Here is a 16,453-nt window from a genome sequence, read left to right on the forward strand (position 1 = left end):
TAGTTTCCTGTTTTTAAATAAAATTATTTAGTTAGGTTGTATTTTCTGTATCAGCTTCACTGAATTGTAACATATTTAAGAACCTTAAAATACATTTGGCTTTATGGATCCCAACTTGGCTCATAATCCACATGCCTTCTCACTTTTGAATTCAATGATCTTGGGCAAGTCACTCTGCCTCCCTGTGTCTCAGAGCCTTCCAAAGGAGTTTAGACTTTAGCTGTCCAAAGTTCATGACTGCAACTGAGATTAAGCGTTGTATTTTCAGGTACATCGTTAAGTATATGTGTGAAGAGGCCCACAAAAGGGTCCTTTTCTTTCCATAAACATACTGAGTCACTGAACTATCTGAATGAATCCAATGATCTGCTCTCTGATCTGCTTTCTCCAGCCTCATAGAGTGTCAGACATATTTTGCTGTTGAAAACTTCTTATGCAAAATGAACAATTATTCCTAAATGATGAGTACTATAACAGTTTGGTATCCTGTGACTTGTTTTATGAGTGATCTTAGATCCCTAACAACTTGTTTCCCACAGGATTATTTTCCCCTTTGTATGCTAGGGAGTGCTAGAGATGAGTTCCACTAAACATGAAAGGGGCTGGTGTCTACTGCCACTTACCTTAATGGTTTTGAGTTTTGCGTACACTGTTGCCTGTATCAATAGTCTGTTCTTTTTTTATTGCTGAGTAGTATTCTATTGTATGGATGTGCCATATTTGTTTATCTATTCACCAATTGGTAGAACTTCAGTTATTTATAATTTTTGTGTTTATGAATAAAGCTGCTCTACTTATTTTCATAGAGATATTCTCATGGGCATATGTTTTCAGTTCTCTTAGGTAGTTCTGGGACACATGTCAGTGGATGTATGCACAACTTCATCAGAAACTATCAAACTCCTTTCAGAGTGGTTGTACAATACTGCACTCCCAACAGCAATGTCTGTGAATGTCTTGCTCTAAGTCCTGGCTAACCCTTGATACTAATTGATTGTTTATATATTTATTTTTAATTTTAGCCATTCTGATAGATCCTGATTCCCTTTACTATCTCCATAATGATATTCTGGCCACCTCTGTGGTCCCATGAAAGCCTCCTTTTCGCCTGTTAGGCTGACAGTTTGGCCAAATGTTTTTATTAAGTCATGCACATTCGCTTATGTGAAATCAGGTTCTCTATCAAGTGGAGCATAGTTAGGAGTCAGGTGTTCGAATTGCCTTTTGTCAGCAGGTTGAGTTGGTTGGAACATGATACTAATGACTCTTCAGGATTAATAAAACGAAGCCTATTTCACCACGGAGACTGCTCCTATAATCCCATATAACTGCTTCATTCTAGAACCCTTCCTAACAAAGAAATCCAAAGAGAGTAAATGCTTCAGTGGAAATTTATCATCAGCAGAGAAAAAACTCTAAGCTGCATATTCAGTTATGATTCAAACTCGCTAAGAAACGAGGAGAGTCAAGCTGAACAACAACAGGCTAAAGGACTTTTAATTGAAATGTCACTTTCACTATTAAACAAAAAAAGCCATTGCTGTGATGTGTGATAAAAGTTGATGGTGTCCTATTTCTTTGTGTGGAATTGCTTTTCTCTCATCACTGACTTAATTTGATTGCACCAGTTTGTCAGCTGTCACGTTTGGGTTTCCTCAGCTGCAAAATGTAGATAATGGTAGTCTAACAATCTTGTGCCAACATTCGGTTTCTTATAATCAAGATGAACTGAGAATTATAGTTCCCCCTATAAGTTTGGAATAATAAGAAAGTTCAGTGCTTTCTTCTTCATTTGTCTTGTATTTTACAGGTGGCTTGCTTAATATCTTGCGTTCTTGTCCTGATAGTCATCTATGCCATAGGACCTTTGCTTTACTGGCTGCCCATGGTACAGTAGTCTTTTTTCATTATCTACTTTTTAACATTACTTTTAGTGAAATCATTCTATATTAAAATGTCTTATAAGAGTGGCTTCGATGATCCTACATATGAAAACCATGTGACATAAGTAATGATTGAATGAAGGGGAGGTGGACAGAGTCCACATTTGATGGGGGAGGGGGTGGGCAGGGACTGAGAAGGGACCGTGGCTGTTTTTAGTTCTTAAGTTCATGTATAAACATGGCATTGTGAAATTAAATTTATTCTGTGTTCATTCTGGGCAATCTCTGTTATAAGAAATAGACTTTGAAAGAGTTTTATCAGAACTCGTACTGTTAGAAAAATGTGTGCAGGGCAGGGAAGTAGGGAACCAAATACATCTTGCCACCCTTGATACATCTTTATACAAAGTGATTCAGAACACCAGTGTTACCAGTGTTTATCTTGCTTTTCATAAGCCTGGGGCACTAAAGTGACCCAAGTCAGATGCTGGTCTTCGGAGGGCCAGAGACCGTCTCAATCCTGTCGTGTCCTAAGTCTTCATTCATATAGTGGGAATAAATCATTCCCACAAAAGGATCGTCTAATAGTCAAGGTCATTTTTCAAGAGAGTTATAAATATCTTCAGGTAAAACCACATAATTGATATTGAAGGCAATTATAGGGATACATAATATAAATATTTAATGTTTCTGCAACAAATTTCAATTGGCAATGGATAATGAAAGTTAAGAGGACATTCAACTTTATAACATACACTTGTATAATTCATGAATTTTTTTCTTTTTTATGTTCTAGAATGGTGTAAGTTTTACACTGTGATTTTATAGAATTGATAGTATATTCCTAAAGTACAATAATAGGTTGGTTCTAAACAAAATGAGTATTGTCTTAGTCTTCTAAATGGTGATTGCTTTTCTCTAGTAAGTACTTTAAAAGCAAATAAAAAAAAATACCTTGGTCCTTTTAAATTCAGATTAAAATCTTTATCTTACTTCTTCATCAACTTATTTCCTATTTGTAGTGTGTGCTTGCAAGTATTATTGTCGTGGGATTGAAGGGAATGCTGATACAGTTCCGGGACTTAAAAAAATACTGGAATGTGGATAAGATTGATTGGGTAAGTAGACATTTGACTGAAAATTACCCTCTTCAGCTTGACCATGTATTGCAAAATCAGCTTTTAATATTTATATTTGCAGAAAATAGTTTTGGCCATTTGAGATTTGTGTACTAATTGTAAACTACTATTTATTTTTTCAGACTCTTAAGGCATTAAAATAGAAAATGTCTTCATAAGAAAAAGAAGTGGAATTTTGTCCAATTTTGATTTATGTGCTGTTTGAAAACTTTTAAGTTTATTTATTTATTTTGAGAGAAAGAGAGTGCAGGCATAGAAGGGGCATAGAGAAGGAGAGACAGGATCCCAAGCAGACTCCACACTGTCAGTGCAGAACCCAACATGGGATTTGAACTCAAGAACCATGAGATCGTGACCTGAGCTGAGGTCAAGAGTTGGACACTTAACAAAGTGAGCCACCCAGGAGCCTCTTTTGCTTGAGAACCTATAAAGAAATGCTAGTTAACTTGAATGGACTGGGGATTCTCAAATTCCATTATGAATTGATTCTGGAAGTGAAGCTCATCAAGGAGGTACACACTAATAGAACACATATGAAAAACTGTCATTAATGACTAAGGAATATGTTGCATTAATGTAAGGTAAACATTTTTTTAAATTTTTTAAAGTGTATTGATTTATTTTGAGAGAGAGACAGAGAGACCAAGCAGGGGAGGGGCAGAGAGAGGGAAAGAGAGAGTTAATCCCAAGAAAGATGCATGCTGTCAACACAGAGCCCTACATGGGGCTTGAACTCACCATCCATGAGTTCAAGCCAAAACCAAGAGTTGACACCTAACTGAACCACCCAGGTGCCCCAATATAAGGTGAACATCTTAACAGTGACCACATTCCTTCTAAACATAAGCAGTCTCATAATTTAGTTTTATTTTTTTTTATTTTTTATTTTTTTTTGCTTTTTATTTATTTTTGAGAGACAGAGAGAGACAGCTGGAGCAGGGGAGGGTCAGAGAGAGAGGGAGACACAGAATCTGAAACAGGCTCCAGGCTCTGAGCTAGCTGTCAGCACAGAGCCCGACGCGGGGCTTGAACCCACGAACTGTGAGATCTGACCTGAGCCAAAGCCAGACGCTTAACCGACTGAGCCACCCAGGCGCCCCTCATGATTTAGTTTTAAAGGGTTTACATTGAGAGGAGCATTATGTTAAAAGGATATTGACAGGAAGAGATTAAATTATACTGAACAATGATAAAGTGTGGCTTCTACCAACAGAAATGTATAACATTCTAGAGAAATGTGTGTGCGGGAACATCTAAAATTTGTCCTCTTTCCAATATGGGTAAAGTATTTCATAAGTACCTTCTGTTTATTATGACATTCACCATATTGAAATGCAATTATCTATATATCTCCCCCACTTCTTTGTTCAGAGAAATACTTCTCCCACGGCTCAATACCCTACCACAGTACAATGCTGGGCTCTATGAGGAATGCAGAGATAAATAAGAACTACTTGTCTCCTCCAGACACTTACATTTGTGCAGGAAGCAGCATGATATGACATGACCTGGAAGCAAAAATACAAGCTTGGGGGTGGGGAGCACCTGGGTGGCTCCGTCAGTTAAACATCCAACCTAAGCTCAGGTCATGATCGCATGGCTCATGAGTTTGAGCCCCGCATCAGGCTCTGTGCTGACAGCGCAGAGCCTGGTGCCTGCTTAGGATTTTTTGTCTCCCTCTCTTTCTGCCTCTCCCCCACTCGCATAAGTGCATGTGCTCTTTTTCTCTCAAAAATAAGCAATAAATATTTTTTTTAATGTACAAGCTTAGTGCTAGGAAAAAATGGAGGCTGGACCATTTAATTTAGACTAGGTTGATACAAAATGCTCTGACACCAGGGATGAAATGTGATTTAAGACTTGAAGGAAAAGGATTTGATAGACAGGCCAAGAGGTTAAAATGACCCAGACTGATGAAGGATTATGACTTTTTAAAGGTGTATGTGTAAATAGAGAAATTAGTAGATGCAAACTGAATTACAATTTATTTGAGAACTCAGATAAAGTAATTCTAGGAAACTCATTAATTACATAAGAGAGAACACATTACTATATTGGAAGGGAAGAGATGCCAGGGAAGGCTTCTTCCAGGAAATGATGGGTAGGACATCTAGTAACAGATGGGGTATAGAAATTACCAGAAGGAGAAATACAAATAAGATATATGTATTAGAAGGGTTCCTTGAGTAATTTAGGGAAGATGGATGAAACTGCTTTAGTAAGTCAGGCAGATAAGTGAGAAGGCCTGGAACAAAGCTGAGGCCAGGAGGTTCAAGAGGAAGGAATACACTTGAGAAATATTTAAGACATTATTAAGTGGTCCTAACCACCAATTCATCATATATAGTGCATCAGTCTAGAACTCGTTCCAAGTTTCTAGTTAGGAACATCATTGCAGGAAGATGATGTCATTTAGTTATTGAACATAGAAGATGGTTTAAATGCATTTTGTGGTTACCTTTAGTTTTTTTGTTTTGTTTTGTTTTGTTTAAATCCAGATTCTCATTCTTGAGTCTTTTTGTTTTTGTTTGTTTGTTTGTTTTTTCAATTCATCTCTTTGTTTTCTGTATGTCATAAGCAAGTAGTTTTTCAGGAAGGCTCATGTGTTTTATATTCCCTGTTGTTGTTTTTTTTGTTTTGTTTTTGTTCTTGTTTTTTTTTTTTCTTTCAGATTAGAAGGAAGTTTTTGGTTGAGTCTAAAATGCTTCCTCTGGTGCTTTTTAGGCTTAGAACTATCGTCAGCTATTGAGGGATAAGGCATAGAAATCACAGGTCGATGTATTTGTTATTAAGTGTATTTATTAATTTTGAGAGAGAAAAAGAGAGTAAGGGAGAGAGACAGAGAGAGAAAGAACAAGCATGAGCAGTGGAGGCACAGAGAGAGAGGGTGAGAGAATCCCAAGCAGGTTTTGCACTGTCAGTGCAGAGTCCCATGCGGGGCTCAAATCCACAAAGTGGGAGATCATGACCTGAGCCGAAATCAAGAGTTGGGCTCTAAACCAACTGAGCCACCCCGGTGCCCCAACATGATTTGTTATTTTATGTGAATTAGTTTTTCAGCATCGATGCACAGTGAAGGTCTTACTTGTCCATGAAATTTGGTAATATTATCAGAATATTTCTTGTGACTGAATACCCAAGTAGCAAATTTCTGTGAGAGTGACATATCTTTTTAATCTCAAAATTGAGGATTATATACAAATTTTTTCTTCTAATATATTTTTGAACTTTTTTTTCAAATCTAGATGTTCTTTTAACAAATTATATATGTGCTAATTTTATTTTGTCTTTCTTTGTATCTATACATTTTACTATGACTAGTTTTGGGAGTGTGTATGTGGTTTCTCTGGGCTATTTACTATGTCTCTGGTTATGGATTTCTAGTTGTGATTATCTTTTTTTTAGCTTTAAATATGGTTTAATCTCTAATGTTTTTATTTTCATTCATATCCTTTTCTAAATTCTTCCAGCTTATTTCTTAATCTTTTAGTTTTTTTAAATATAGTTTTTCTTCTTTGACCTTTCAAATCTATTTGTGTTGGTTTCTGTGTGTGTGTGTATGTGTGTGTGTGTGTGTGTGCGAGTGTGATTGTTTTGCCTATTACATGTCTAAATCTACCCTCTGTCTCTGTTTCATTGTTTTCTTTCTTTCTCTCATTTCTATGAGTAAGTCACTTGTTGATTCTTTTATGATTATCATGCCTTTTTAGTGGACCTAACTATTTGCTGAAAAATAATGTGGGAAGGGCAGGAGAAGGAGGTGCAGGGGAGCAGTCCACAGCTATGACGTAGTATGTCATCAGAAGACCCGTCCCTTGTTGAAACAAAGCCTCACAGTCACAGGCTCTCTCATTGACGCTTGCTGCTTTCTCTCTGTTCTTCACCTTGCTTCACCTCTGTTAGTCTCCTTTGGTTAGGAAGCTGGGTTGCAAGTGACACAATGGCATTTCATTTTGCTGCTCTTCTTTCTATGGTATCAAATATAGATTAGATGCATGCATTTCTTTGTGTGGTGGCCCACCATTGTCCCAAGAATTTAGAGCTCTTAGCAAAATATTACTATATAGAACTTAAAAAACTATGATATTCATTTTAAGAAATCTATAATTGATTGAAATTTGAAGGTAAATGTGTTGTCTTACAATGTTCTCCTTGATATCATCCAAATTTCACAGTATTTGGCAAATCTCCACCATATTTTACAGTTAGGAGTTGCGGCCATGTTCTTATTTTATTGCAGCTGGGTTTTCCTCCCTATATATTCATTCTTTATATTGTTTTGGATGGATTTTAATAGAAGATAGTAGAGTAAAAATGCCTTTAATATATTACCTAAATCTGATATCCAAATCTAAACTTACAAATATAATCCTGGCAGCAGTATGGCAAATGGCTGATAACAAAAGCAGGAAGTTAAATAGGCTGTCAGAACAGTCTAGGCAAGCCATAGTAAAGTGTGAATTATGGCAGTCTTAGTGAATTGAGAATAGGGCATGGTTTGAGATCATTTTTATTAATAATTGATAAGGCTTGGAAAATGATTTGACAAGTAAATGAAAGAAGAGAAATAGTAAATACGATTCCATGGGTTCTGATTGTAGTGTCTTGAGGAATATTAGTATTATAAATGAAAGAGAACATTGAAGGAAGGGGAGACTTGGGGGTGAAGTTAATGAGTTTTCACTTGGACATACTGGGTTTGATGGCATTGGTAGACTGAAAAATGGTTTAATAGCTCAGAATTGGTAGTCTCCTTTGTAGAGGTGATAGTTGAAAACTTGAAGTAAATAGTATGATGTGGGCAAAAAGTATGGTTGAGAAAGGTGACATGGATATAGCAAATGCATGATGGTTGAATGAACCATTGGGTTTAGCTTGACAAACCCTTCCTAAGGCTGAAGTGGGCAGGTATCTTGTAGTTGCTAAGGAATACAACAGGGAGAAGCCATGACACAGATTTTTAGATATAGGTTATATTATGCAATAGACAGAATACATCCAGATTATTCAATATGTAGAATATATCTAAAATACCATGGAAATGAAATTATGAAAGATGTGTATATATGTAAAATAATTTGAAGGTTGAAATTTTATAAAATCATATGAGCAGTCATCACATGAAAAATTAGAAATTTTTATTTCTTTAAAAGTTTTTATAGTTGAATAATGATTCCACTTTGTGTTACAGATCAAAACCCTGTCTGAGGTAATGAGGAAATAGGAATCCAAAATGAGACTTGACTCATTAGCTCAGATCTGAGTTTGAGTAACTGAACAGTGAGACTAGAATTCACATCTACACCAATATATTAATGTATATCAATCACCAAAACAGACCAGGAAGAGGCAAAGTGATTGAGTAGCTGCTCAATGGTGCAAGGGTTTATGTGTTGACATGTTTCCTACTTGAGGTCAGCTTTTGAGTTAGTTTGTGTTTAGAGGCTATAAGCACCAACAGAGAAGGGAGCGAGTGGTAACACATAATGAAAAAATAGAGGCCTGAGAGTTAACTATTTCCTCATAACTGTGAAAAACAGCACTTGGATCTTTAGTAGAAATTGTTACAGAACAGTGTGGGGACTTACTCTAACCAATGGAACTATTTACTGGTCTATGTTGTTAATTTACATTTGATGGTTTTTTTTTTTTTCAAAACTATAAATGTAGCCCTGGGAAATAACTAAGCAATGGGAACCTAACTCACAATAGATGATGTTGTGGGAAAGTAACTATGCTTTAAAAATAGAACCAGATGGTACCAAAATTTCTGGTTGCTTTGATAAATCATGGCCTCTGGGCCCTGTGGTTTTTTAAATGGCAGGGACCAGGATCCTCAGTTCCATATGCTATATTGACTCATGGAGATTGGCCATGAGGAAGTGGACTTACAAGCTTTTGGTGAAGTCTTATTCTGCCACACCCAGGAGGGTTCAGTCAGCATTAAGGAATGAGTAAGAAACAAGTTGAAGTAATGATCAAAAACTTGCAGCCTTATTTTGTATGTGATGAAGCATAATGTAATACATTAGGGAGGACAAATTACACTAATACAAGTTAAAGACTCAAATGACTGTCTTTTTGCCTAAATAGAGGAAAAACATCTCAGTGTCTTACCTATAGGATGACAGGCTAAAAGTGATGTCATAATAAGTGCTAACTTAGCACTACATTTTGTGGTGATGGATCTGAACATGAGAACACTTAAGATATATTTTCTTGGGGTGCCTGGGTGGCTCAGTGGGCTAAGTGTTTGACTCTTGACTTTGGCTCAGGTCCTTATCTCATCGATCATGAGATAGAACACCACGTCTGGCTCTATGCTAACAGCATAGACCCTGCTTGTGATTCTGTCTCTCCCTCTCTGTCTGCCCCTCCCCCAATAAATAAATAAATAAGTTAAAGAAACCATATTTTCTATTTTATTCCAAAATATTTGTTTCTTCTGTATCAAAAAGAATTTTACAGATAAAAATCCTTCCATTTGAATCCAAGGGCTTAGATTTTCAAAATAGCCCATCATGAAAAACAATTCAAGCTCCATTTAGATAAATAATACAACAGAAAGGTATCTTGAGTAAAAAATACTACTTAGAAACATTTGCTTCAAACTAGGCTCACCTAGCCCCCCAAGAATCTGTGCTATACTCAGACTAGATAATTGAAGTTTCTAACTTTTTCATTTGCAAATAAATTGAATTAGGTTGTTGAAGATGTTTTAAAATGATAATATAAACATTCGGACAGAAAGAAGTCAACTTTGAATTGTGTGCATAGGTAAAGTAATGCAGATAATTTGGGGAAAAGAGAGGTTTGAATATTTTGTTGGTCCACTATTTGATAAATGCAGGATTTTCTGTTTAAAAAATATACCCATCTGAATTTCACAAAGTATTTTGCTTTTAAAGATGTTTTTTTGTCAGTAACAAACTTAGAAATGTCAACTGTTATACAATATTTTGTTGCTGATTGTAATTTCAGGTGGTGGACAAAACTGCAATAATGTTGGAATCCCAATGAAAGGAGAAAAAGATCTTTCTTGAAATCTTCTGAAATATTTTCAAGGGCTAAGTTGTCTCAGATTTTTTAGCTTCCAGAATTTCATAAGAAGTTGCCTCTTGCAAATATAATTTTAATAATCTTTAGAAAGACTGATCTAAAAGTGGCCTTGGTAGTGTTAAATTCAGTTGTTTTAACCATTATGCTTTGAGGGTCTTACTACCGTAGTTCTTTGTATAGCAGTCCCAGAAAATAGAAATTGTTCAGAATGACCAAAAATATGCTAACAATTGGCTTGTAATATTATTACATTAAATGGGAAAACAGTGGGAAATTATGGCAATGCTTTTGAACCATACACATCAACCAACTATTTACAGATTTTTAAATAAAGTGTTGTTGGGGATTGAATTAATATCTGGAAGTTTCTAGAAATAAAAGAATGTGCCTTTACCCCACCTTTGCCTGCCTGGAGTCTAAAGGGACCAGGCTTTGTTTTTGTGTTCCTGGGCTTCTGTTTACTACTTTTAAAATAATCTGTTTTTGCTGAGAGTTTTGTTTACAGGAATGCTATAGTATAAGATTGTAAAAAAAATTAGCAATCATAAGAGGAGAGAATACCAAAGGACTTGCATCTTCTGTTTCCTGTTTCTCTTCTAGGGCATCTGGGTCAGTACATACATATTTACAATATGCTTTGCTGCCAACGTGGGGCTCTTGTTTGGTGTGGTCTGTACCATCGCTATTGTGATCGGTCGTTTCCCGAGGTAAAATCTTACTTACATGCTGTTTATTTTGACATAGTAGCAAAGTATATGGTAATGCCAGTTACTTTTATTTCTGTATAATATTTAGTGCTATTTTCATGTTTCTGTGGCATCAGAGAATTAGAAATGAAAAGAAAAGTTTTTATCTATGTAATAGTGCATAACAATATTGGTTTTAAGGAAGAGAAATATTGTCCACACTATAAAATTGAGTATATAAAATCTATCAAAGTAAATTAACTCATAGCCATGCAGTGTATCATGGAGCTGTTTTTTTTTTTTAATCAAGTGAGGGGGATATATTATTCAATGACCATATAAAATCTAATCATTTAGAAAATTAGATAACTTAAGTAAATTTAATTTTTCAGAAGCAGATTTTTATACATACAAAAATTTCTTCTAGATAATTTATTGAAGAATTCTATATCATTTATTGAAGATTTTACTGCACATCTGTAAACTATTCCCCTATTTTGACCAATTCTTTTTCTACTTTCTCAGTGTTTATCATCGGATAATGCTATTACTCATTTCTCATCCTTGTCTTGAAATTCTTTGTAAAACAATATACTTCACACATTTTTAAGTTTTGTCTGTATAGATTCTATAAAGAGATTTCTATAGAAATCTGTGTAGATTCATTAGTATCTTCTGGTCCTATCTTGACATTGATTCTCTCTTTACTTCTTTTTCCCCTAAAACAAGATTTCCCCAAACACCATATATGCTCTTCTAATTCTTTTTGTCAATCTGCCTTTTGTTGCTTACAGAGATGGGGCTCTAGGAACCCGGGTGAGGTCAATTATATTTATTAATTCCTACTTAGGTGTCTCTGGTGTTATTCTCTATTCCTGAGGACCCCAGAGAAATAGAGATTTACCAGTGTTTTATGCACAAATAGGATATAAAATTTTAATCATTATGGGTATGCTCTAATTGTTATGATAAAATGACATCCATTTTGCATTCTCATTGTTAATGTAGTGATTAGTAAGTGACATTTTAATTTTTCTCTGCCTGAATTGTAGAGCAAAGACTCTGAGTATAAAAAACATGAAAGAAATGGAATTTAAAGTGAAGACAGAAATGGATGGCGTAAGTTTAGTTTTCTTTTCCTTTGTGTAATTATTAACAATACTTGTGGTTCAAATAGTTTCAAGGTACCATAAGTAAAAGTATGACTTTAATACATGATAATTTTATTTTTAATTAGCATGAACTTTCAGTGGTATATGGGACCACCATACATGTGGCAGTTGACATATAACAAACTAACAAACAACAAAAAAATTTTGCATTGCATTCAGAGAAGATGATCGCATAGTTCCTCCAACCATTCACATTGGGATCATGGCCCAGATTAGTTGAGGCATTGGAAACCTCTGTTCCACTAGCTACGTTTCATAAAATAGTCAAACTAAACAAATAGTCTGTTCCTAATTAAATGATGGAAGAAGATAGGGAATAGAGAAGGAAATAAAACAAGGTTGGATCATGGTACTGTTTTTATTATTTTTAACACAGTCAATAAGAGTGTATTATTAGCACAAGGTAATTGAGTTCAATGGTTATGGAATGCCAACAGGATTGGTTTCTTGCATAGCGGCCATCTTTTTAAAGAAACAGCTTATGTAAATTGTCTTGCCTTGTGCATGCTTGGGCAGACCAGTTGTGTTTGAGGTCTAGTTTCTTGTTCTGAAGGATGACCAAAACAAGTTTAAAGTTAGGGAAGAAATGTTGACTTAAATATTAGCAATTAAAAAATATGGCCTCACTTTGAACCTGCTTTGTAAGTGTTTAGCTAACCTATTTTTTCCCTCTATTTTTCATATGTACATAATTTAGTACCTCATGACGGCCCTCAGAACAAAGAGAACTGGGCTCCCACCAGAAGCCCCAGTTGTCAGGGTATTTCTGAGTAGACTGGAAGTACAGAGTAGCACCAGGAGTCCTTCTGTGACACCCAGGGAAGTGTGTGTGTGTGTATTTAAATTGAAGAATAATTAGCATACACTATTTATTAGATTCAGGTGTACAGCAGTGATTCAATATTTATATATATTATGGCTGTGTTTTTAGATTTTTTTTAACATTTATTCATTTTTGAGAGACAGAGAGAAACAGAGCATGAGTGGAAAAGGGGCAGAGAAAGAGGGAAACACAGAATCTGAAGTGGACTCTAGGTTCTGAGCTGTCAGCACAGATCCCAATGTGGGGCTTGAACCCACGAGCCATGAGATTATGACCTGAGCCAAAGTTGGATGCTTAACCCACTGAGCCACCCAGGCACTTCTGGTTTGTGTTTTTACTATGTGTGGAAAAGTTTTCTTCATAGAGAGCTACTAGAATTCAGAGCCCTAAGACTGTCCCAGGTTGAAGTTTTCCACCAATGATGACTTTCTTTTCTTTTTAATTTTCCATGAGAATGCAGTGCTCACAGAAAGTCCTAGACTGGCTCTAGGGCCCCTAGAGTTTTCTGTGTATCCACCGTAGACATACAGTTCTGTACATTAGCCTTGACATTGTTAGCTTTGAAAAATAATTCAAGCTTGATCATTTTCAGCTTAAAGATTACAGGTTAATCAATTCTATCTAACCTTTACCTTCTTCTCTGACTAAACATGTAGGCAAGTAAATGAGGGGATTTGTAGGAAGATAAACATGTCAAAATTCTTCCATATCTTTAAACCTTGACTGATTCCAGTATAGTCACACACCTGAATAATAACTGTCACAAGGATATCTTAGCTTTATTAGAACATTATAGTTTACGAATTATATAATGTTTTGTATCAAAAATAAGAGAGAAAGAAAACTAGGAACAAGATTTGAACATTGGCTGTTGGGTGGAGTTTTTAGCTAACGTCAAGCTTGGCAGTAGTCTGCCACTCCTCTCCTCTGTTCAAGCTCTTCTACCTTCTTCATATAAAACACACATCTGAACTTGGGAGACCTCTTTGGTGGGTGAACTCAACCCCACTGAGAATTTCTTTTCTGACACATGTTGAATCTCTATTCCTCAACCAATACCTGCTTTTTAAAAAAAATTATCTTAACTCAAAACAACACACTGGCCCAATCATGTGGTGTGTTTGGTGGGTCAATCTTAGATATGGGACTTTGTGATAACTAAATATGACAGGCCCAAGAATTGTTTTATTTTTTTGGTTTGTAAGAGATTTATTTTTTTGGAGTTTTTATTTAAATTCCAGTTGGCTAACATTCAGGGTAGTATTTGTTTCAGGTGTACATGTAGTGATTCCGCACTTCCCTACATCACCCGGTGCTGATCCCAGCAAGGCCCTCCTTAGTCCTCATCACCTATTTAACCTAACCCCCACCTCCTCCCCTCTGGTAACCATAGTTGATTCTCTACAATTAAAAGTCTGTTTCTTGATTTGTCTCTCTCTGTAAGAGATTTACTCTTGATTAAAAGTTAATTTTAAGTTAAGTTTTTGTTTTCTTGAAATTGTTTACTTGTAGCAAATCTCACTTTTGAGAGTTTAATCAGTTGTGTAACTATGGAAAATTTTTGAGATTATGTAGTTTAAAATTTTATCTACTTTAAAAGATGTAGAAGCTGAGAGTGGTTAAATGAATTGTCCAAATTCACATGCCTAATATTTTCTTTCTTGTATTGTTCTTTATCTGCCCATCTGCTTCACTAATCCCTGGGCTGCTTGCTTCTTCTGTGCAAGTACTAAAGCCTGAAGGAGTATTGCTTTATTTAGCTGGTAAGGAGTTATTCAGCAGAACTCACTATCTTCTCCATTTCTAGGGCAGACCCCTGCCCCAAAGGTCATGGAGAGCATGCTGTCAGCTGCAAACCCGAAGCTGCAGCCAGGAGACCTGGGCAGTGGCCAAAGCAGCACCTTTTGTTTGGAAACTTTTTCTTCTCCCTTCCTGCATCTCTTACTTCCCTCCTGTCAATCAGTGTAACTTAGGCCTGCCCAAAGTGAAACTACCTTCCAGAGACTATCTCTTGGTTTCATTCTCCTAATTAGAACTATCAGTCTATCAGTCCCTTGTAAGATTATAATTCCAGCCAAAAGAAAACTATATCATTATGAGGTAAATGACTGAGAGTTGACCCCTTAGGACATATTTTCATTAAAAAAATACTGATGATAAAGTAAATGAGTTTTTAATTTCTAGGTTGTATAAAAGAGGTACTTTGGGAAGGGTAGGTCTTCCTGGTACTCCGTGGATATCTTAGAGTGTTGCCTCCCCCAAGTCAGTGAGAATCAGGGCCTTAAAAGATGCAGACTCATCTCATGATTATTAATGTTTCTTAGGAAAAAGGAAATACATATTTTTTCCAAAGAAGCATAATTGTATATTAACTTTTACAAATAAATTTTAATAATGAAAACCTTGGCTAAGAGATTCTTCCATCATTGAGTGACATCTGGATTTGTAAGAGTTAGACTGTTTGGATAGTAATCCTCTTTTATTTCATTCAGAACTCTGAATTCATTCCTATTCTCCTCCAAAAGGAAACTCTGCAGCAGGTGAAAATTATCTCAATAAACAACCCACTTGTTTTCCTGAATGCAAAGAAATTTCATACTGATCTAATGAATATAATCCAAAAGGAAAATGCCAACAACCAGCTACTGGATGATATCAGCAAGGTAGGAAAGCTAGTTCCTATTACTGTACTACAAATAGCCTTGTATCATGACACTAAGATCTGTATTGTGGAATATGATATATTATAAGAGCCTTTGGAAACCACTTTCTCAGCTACACCTTATGTCATTTAATACTTTTTATTTGGTTCTTATAGTTAGCCTTTAAGAAATCACTGTCATTCATTCCTTTGTTCATTTATTCATTCATCCAACATATATCTAGTAGACATGTGTACTAGGTCCTAAAACCCTGAGAAGAATACACAAGACAAATCACTCTGCTAAAATGACCCTTTTACCAAGATAAAGAAGAGTCAGATCCAAATCTGAAAGAGATAGGATATGATAAATGATTTCAGAGAAGCATAAACTGTTGCCATCATTATAACATTATTATAAAAAACTAGCATTCTTTATCTCCACAAGTTATCTTAATTAACAGATATCAAATGTACATCAGGATAATTTTATGTAAATAAGCTATCTGTAATTATTTGAATCCATAAGCTTATTAGCATGGACTTTGGAGCTAAGCTCCTTGAGTTTGTGGGAATGTAACTGAGTTATCAAACCTACTGTGATTTAGTTTCCTTATCTCTAATCAGGATGATTAAGTGAGTTAATATATGCAAGGCACTTAGAATACTGTCTGGCCTACTCCAGCCTATAAAACATTAGTTAATATTATTAGTTTGATTGGGTGTGAGTAGCAGTCTCTCCACAAAGCTTGCCATGACTGCCCAGGTTACAAATATCCCTTTCTCTTCTATCCTTGAATTGTATTATCCCCATCACTCAGGTATGTAGGAGGTATTAACTCTCCCATTTGTAGTGTATCAGGAGCAGTTCAGTGACTCATTCCTGTTCCTTGCAGCTTTATGCCTCTGTCTCTGGGCCTCATACTGATCCACACCAGGGAGGCTCTAAATACACTATCAGATATATAGTTTGCTGGGTGCAATGCAAAATGAAAATATGAGCTCCCTTGTTTGACAGTTATTAAGAATTTAAAGATGACAATAGAGAGC

General features: G+C 35.8%; 1 protein-coding gene across 1 annotated transcript in view; it reads left to right on the forward strand.

Annotated features, from left to right (window-relative positions):
* The window catches only part of SLC26A7 (solute carrier family 26 member 7), a 109,513-nt gene that overhangs the window by 75,237 nt on the left and 17,823 nt on the right, over positions 1 to 16,453 (forward strand). Inside the window, exons 9-13 of the mRNA XM_029923581.1 lie at positions 1,811 to 1,888; positions 2,906 to 3,001; positions 10,682 to 10,788; positions 11,820 to 11,886; positions 15,288 to 15,425. Of these exons, the coding sequence (XP_029779441.1) occupies positions 1,811 to 1,888; positions 2,906 to 3,001; positions 10,682 to 10,788; positions 11,820 to 11,886; positions 15,288 to 15,425 (486 nt within the window). The remainder of the gene's footprint in view (positions 1 to 1,810; positions 1,889 to 2,905; positions 3,002 to 10,681; positions 10,789 to 11,819; positions 11,887 to 15,287; positions 15,426 to 16,453) is intronic.

Source organism: Suricata suricatta, chromosome 15, assembly GCF_006229205.1.
Source record: "Suricata suricatta isolate VVHF042 chromosome 15, meerkat_22Aug2017_6uvM2_HiC, whole genome shotgun sequence".
NCBI classification, from domain to species: Eukaryota; Metazoa; Chordata; class Mammalia; order Carnivora; family Herpestidae; genus Suricata; species Suricata suricatta.